Source organism: Rhinoraja longicauda, chromosome 24 (assembly GCF_053455715.1).
Source record: "Rhinoraja longicauda isolate Sanriku21f chromosome 24, sRhiLon1.1, whole genome shotgun sequence".
Classification (NCBI taxonomy): Eukaryota; Metazoa; Chordata; class Chondrichthyes; order Rajiformes; family Arhynchobatidae; genus Rhinoraja; species Rhinoraja longicauda.
The window spans coordinates 12,149,481-12,155,480 of record NC_135976.1 but is presented as its reverse complement, the minus strand read 5'-3'; the positions used below and the strand labels follow the sequence as shown (position 1 = coordinate 12,155,480).

Sequence of the window (6,000 nt, the reverse complement as noted above, 5' to 3'; positions counted from 1 at the left end):
CAAACAAGGGAATGGATTTCACTCCAGGGAACCACACAAGTGGCAAGGGTGCTTGGTACAGGGGTAGTTTGTGAACACTACCGAATATAACACCAATGAATGTATAAACGCATAGAATGTCAGAAGAGCTTTCTAGCACTGTTCTATATATATAGAACAGTGCTAGAAAGCTCATTCAGAATTTTAAAATATATACAAATATATATATATAATATATATATATATTTGTATATATTTTAAAATTCTGAATAAATTGGTGGTTGAAGCAGTTGTGATAGTGGTATTTAAGAGACTTTTGGATGTTCATATGGATAGGCAGGGAACAGAGGGATATGGTTTATGTGCAGGTTGATAAGATTTGGCATGATGGACCGAAGGGCCTGTTCTAGTGCTGTGCTCTTATACAGTATGTTCCATGTTCTACAAACCCTTTTTACGTTGAATTAAGTCACAATATAAAGAACGGCAATTAATGTTTCATCCAGATGTATGTGTTGTGCTGAAATCCCAAGAATGCATAAGTGGTGCTTAAAAATTTGAAATTTAAGACCATTGTAACAATCCTATGAATATGGAAATAAAAAGAGTAAATGCTGAAAATAAATAGCAGATCAGGCAGCATCTGAAAGAGAAAGTGTAGGAAAGAAAACTGCAGATGCTGGTTTAAATCGAAGGTAGACACAAAATGCTGGAGTAACTCAGCGGGTCAGGCAGCATCTCTGGAGAGAAGGAATGAGTGACGTTTCGGGTCGAGACCCTTCTTCAGAAATATAGAGAAATATATGTTCATTTCAATGAACCTCTCCACTTCCCTGAAGGCGCTGCCTGACGTCTTGAATGTTCCACCATTTCCCGTTTTTATTTCGGATTACCAACATCTGCAGTTATTTCTTTTCAGTTACTGTGATACCAGAGATTATGCACAGAATTTTAGAAATCCAAACAAGCTTTTAAGTATAAGAATAATCAGGTGATCCTATAGCAATGCTGGACATAAATGGTTAATCTTTCGAGCAATTACTTTTCATTCGATCTGCATGATTGCTTTCAACCTAGCTTTCTCTGACCCTGAACAATCCATTCTCGATGAAAGTCACAACCGATTTTCAACATCTGTAGGGTTTTTGCTTTTCTTTTTCCTGAGGTTACTCCACGTGTAAACTGGAGGAACAGCACCTCATATTGCTCTTGGGTAGTTTACAACCTAATGGTATGAACATTGAATTCACCAATTTTCGGTAACTACAGGCCCACCCCCCTTATTCCCCCATCCAACCTCCCCATCCCTCCCCTGTACCCCACTTTGACTCGCAGGTTTCCCCTCCCCTCCCTCACCCCTTTCACCTACATTCCTTCCACTAACTTCAAACTTCGCAACTCTCTGATCCTTTTGTCTCACACTTTCTGTCTTTTCATCTCGGGCCTTTGTCTCATCATTTGCCTATCAAAACCCCCCCCTTCACCTGTATTCACCTTTCATCTGCCAGGTTTTAGCCTGCCCCTCCTCTCTTCCAGACCCACAACGTCACCAGTCCATGTCCTCCAGGGATGCTGCCTGACTCGCTGAGTTACTCCAACACTTTGCGTCTTTTTTTTGTAAAGCAGCTTCTACAGTTCCTTGTTTCTACCTCGTTCATTAACAGCCTATGTCCTTGTGCTCAAGTAACTTTATATTTTGAGGAACATTTACAATCACAGGGAGCTCATTGGTATCAGAACCGATGTGGATTTCTTTCTCGAGGTTTACGATTAGCATTTTAACACTTTGATACTTCTTGCAATGGCTAACTTGCTAATCAGACTTGGAAATACGCAATTTAACAACAACAAAAAATTCCTTCTAAATATCACAGTGTATTCATTTTTTGAGAAAGGCAATCCCCCTTTCTTTCTGGAAGAGTAGTCTTAACTTTAATTGGAACCAATATATGTGCATTAAATTTGCAACATTTAGCAGATTTAATTAATTTGCAATTAGCGAGACAGCAATTTCATGGTCCATGGGATCTTTGGATTCCTCCAGGAATGTAGTAGTCTGGTCCATTTGGTCTGATAGTGAAAGATGGATCCACAGTGACTTAGCCTTCTTTGCATGCGGTGCAATATTTACCTCGGATAATGGAGCTAATTATTTTATGGATGTCCGTCAGTGTCATTACTGACGAGTACAATCTGGACTGTTTCACATAAAATCAGGAGTTGGTTCGCACTCATCACTTATGTCCCACTTTCTCTGGGCATTAATGCATTACAATATAGAACGTGAGCTGTCTTCGAAAAGGTGATGCACATTAACAACATCGACCAAGCGTTGATCAGTTAAGTTGCGTTTTCTTTCTTGGACTGGCAGTAAAACACGGTTGGCGTGTTGAATAAAAATGAATACCTTAAACCCACAATATGGTCGGAAAAAATGCACACTAAATGAAAAAAATGCCATTTATTCATCCACTCATCTTGTCTGATAATGACATGTTTACCTTCTTTACCTTATTTAATCAGCATCTGTGCAGGGTAAACCTATAGCTAAAACTACCTTTTTTTTAAAAAACAATTAATAATGCACTTTGCAAGGTTGATAAGATCCAGGATCGTTTCCTCGTTTTCTGTTTTGCACATTGGGATACTTCTTCTTTTTAAATTGCATTATCTATTGATCAATTCTGCGAGTCCTGCCTTTGCTGAATCATTCACGCACGCAAGATTGCCGCTGAAACGGCATGAGCCCCCCTCATACAGTGTGCTGGTTGGTGCTGGAGTCAGCTGCCAGCTAGTTCAGTTGCATTTTTGATATTCTCTCATTGTGCTGATCCAGCAGTACTTGATGCAGAGGTGGAGAGTGCATCACAAAGGGACCATCCCCAATTATTGCCGAGACTCTGCATTACCCAACCAACACAGCAGCCAATGAGCTGGGAGTGCTGTGAAACACAGCAATGTATCACTAGAGGGATTGCTGGGAAGCTGCAGTGCTTTTACTATGATGCTGACCTAAACAGTTCACCACTTCTCTCCTTCCCTCTCCCCCCCTCTCTCTCTCTCTCTCTCTCTCTCTCTTGACGTTTCCTCCTCTTGTATTGTGAGTCCGTTTTCATTTTATTTAAAAAAAAGTAAAGTTATCTTAAGTCTCTAGGAACCAGTTTTCCTTCCCCCCACTCTGTCTGCGAGAGTGTCCCGAAGACCCCGTTTTGATGAGAACTTGTCCGGAAGCAGCACAGGCAAAGGTAAGGCTGTTTTGCTGTCAGAGATGATTGAAAGTACTTCTCCCAAATGCATGCATCATTTTTAGGCTGCTGCCGTTTTAGCCCGCACTGCACTGCAGCCAAAGGATTCCTAGTATTATATAAACCTGCAGCCCTCCTCAATTCTGTGTGGAATGCAATTTGGTAAGAGTTTGAAGCCTTTGTAATGAAGTGGGATGAATGACTTACATGAGAAACCATACTACAATGTTTGAAAGAGGATATGCAATTGTACTGTAGTATTTATCCTAACATGTAGAATCCTGATAATAGACACATCTAACGCTGTAGATAATTTGTGCCTCATTTTTTAAATAGGTTTAGTATATCAGGAGTGATGAATCTGCACAGCCCGCATTTGCATTACTTTTTTTCTCAGTTTTACAAAGCAGACAGTTACCTGCTATTGAATAAAATGTACCACCTCAATATTACAAATGGGTTTCAATGAAATTTGCAGATTCTTAACTGCATTGTTCTGTTATATTGAAATTGAGCTCAGAGCTATGCTGTGCAAAACAACAATGTGATTGTTTTTAATAAATAAATGACCTTAATTCCAATGATTGTTATATTGTCAGTATATTAAGTGAATGAAAAGTTAACTATTTGATTGTTACTTTTTCCTTACCCTTGTGATATAACTGTGGAATATGAGGGGTAAGAATGCAGAAAAACTCAAAGAAGTCATTTACAATCCTGAAGGCGAACTCGTTTTCAATAGACTTTTTAAAAACAATTTTCAAGATTTTGGGATTTTTCAATAAAATAGGGGATCTCTTTCAAGAGTTGAAGCATCGTTAAAATTTATTTGTGCATAATGTGAGAGTAGATCGTAATCAGAACAGAAGCTGGTTAGCAAATTTTGCAAATTTAGCAAAGTGGAATTGGTGTAGAACCAGAGGTAAAATCAAATACTGTAAGAGGTTTAACAGTGAATCACAGATCCAGCATTGGAACATGAGGTGAAATTGTATAGTTACGGGGATGCAGAACTCTGGTGTTTGAAGCATAGATTTCACCTATTTTCTATTAAACCATCATATTGCTTGCTCTGAACTCCTTGATTTCTTTGCTGTTCACAATAATGAGTCGATCTCCATGAATTCATAATCCATATTTACCTTTTCCAGCATTTTTGGAATTACTTGGACTCAATTATAATTGAATTGGTTGTGATTTAGTTAATTCAGATTTTGCAGTGAAGCTCATTTCATGCCAGATGTACTTTTAATACTGTGTACGAGGCTTAATTTAAGCACAGTGTGATCTGAACCATGTCATCAACGAGATTAATGAGTAAAGTTAGTTGAGGTCAATCGTTTCTGCAATATGTTCCTTCAATGAAGGTAATTATTTAGGAACAAAATAAGTTAATGGAACATAAACTAGATGAAGACTACCATCTTAATATTACATCTGACATGCCTTAATTGAATTAAGGGTTGCAATATTTTGATGGTGATTTTGTCAGAGATCATTTTAAAAAGAAATTAGCATGAAAATACTGTGGCCCTTTTGGCACAGTCAGCCTGTGCATTGCTAATAAATCACTGTCATCTACTGTCACTTTAATATTTCTCTCCCTTCGTTAGTAAGAGTAAAGAGTTGTGTTTCCAAACTCTGATCGATAATAGTTCTGAGTGGAACCTGACTTTACACATTCCAAACTTTGACCAAAGGAAACTCCTTAAAAAATGAGAAACCTGCAGATGCTGGTTCACATAAAAGTGCTGGAGTAACTCAGCGGGTCAGGCAGCATCCACACAAAGGGAGTGTCCTGCCATGAAATGTCCACTGTCCAAGTTCTCCGGAGATGCTGCCTGACTCACTAAATTACTCCAGCACTTTGTGCCCTTTCATTAAGAAATGATTTTCACTCTGTTTATGGTACAGCTGCACGCATTGAACCATGAATGAATGCATTTTCCTCTTGACTCTATCAGAATTGGAGAAGAAATATGTAGTTTCGCAGCAAAATGTTAGCTTGAAAAAATTCATTACTATTGTTAAGGCCTAATATGCTCACTAGAGAGGTGAAATGTTTACGGTGCACTGATTATAGAGTGGTCAAAGAATGCCGTGTAATGCAATGAACACACCACTGATTCATCCTTGGCTCAATTCCATTGATGGGTCCCACCCTGAGTTTCTCCAAACTGGCGTGAATTTTAGCTATGACTTGACAGAACTCTTTGCCAATATTCGTTTGGTTCCAAATTTGAACGCAATCATATAAATATTAGCTGCAGTTAAAAGCTCAAGGACTGGGCAATGGAGGAACTGATAGGATGTCCTCATCCACAGAATGGTGCAATAATTCCATGGTACTATATTGTCACGTGTACCTCAGTAGAGTGAAATTATTTTATTTTTGCATAGAGTTTAGTGATAATCCTGCCATACATTAGGCACACTCATACTAAGAGTGTAAGATAGTAGACCGCACGGCATCCATAGCACGAGTCCCACATTTTAAGTGCCATCTTGCACAGTATGGTGACTACATGTGTAAATGAACAGGCAGTGGACACAAAATACTGGCTGAGTGCTGATCCAAGTTTTGATTTGAATTGAATTGCAAGACTCAAATGCACTTTGTAGCAAGTGCATCTGGAGTTGCTGCTTCCAGAGTGTGTCAATTGTTCTTCCTCACCTTGCACCCTAAACTTAAATTTCACATTATGTATGTTATCATATCCAGGATGATAATGAAATGCATCTCTTTGCATGAACGGCAGGTGATTGTAACCCCATA

The 6,000-nt window shown here is 38.8% G+C and overlaps 1 protein-coding gene across 3 annotated transcripts in view; it reads left to right on the top strand.

Annotated features, from left to right (window-relative positions):
- Window positions 1–2,885: 2,885 nt before the first annotated feature.
- The window catches only part of LOC144605427 (synaptotagmin-B), a 549,186-nt gene continuing 546,071 nt past the window's right edge, over window positions 2,886–6,000 (top strand). For 2 of the 3 annotated variants that reach the window (XM_078420663.1, XM_078420662.1), the window contains exon 1: window positions 3,351–3,386. In XM_078420663.1, the coding sequence (XP_078276789.1) occupies window positions 3,377–3,386 (10 nt within the window). In that variant the 5' untranslated portion in view covers window positions 3,351–3,376. Of the gene's footprint in view, window positions 3,225–3,350; window positions 3,387–6,000 lie in introns of those variants that run through there. The other variant, XM_078420666.1, reaches the window with a different exon arrangement.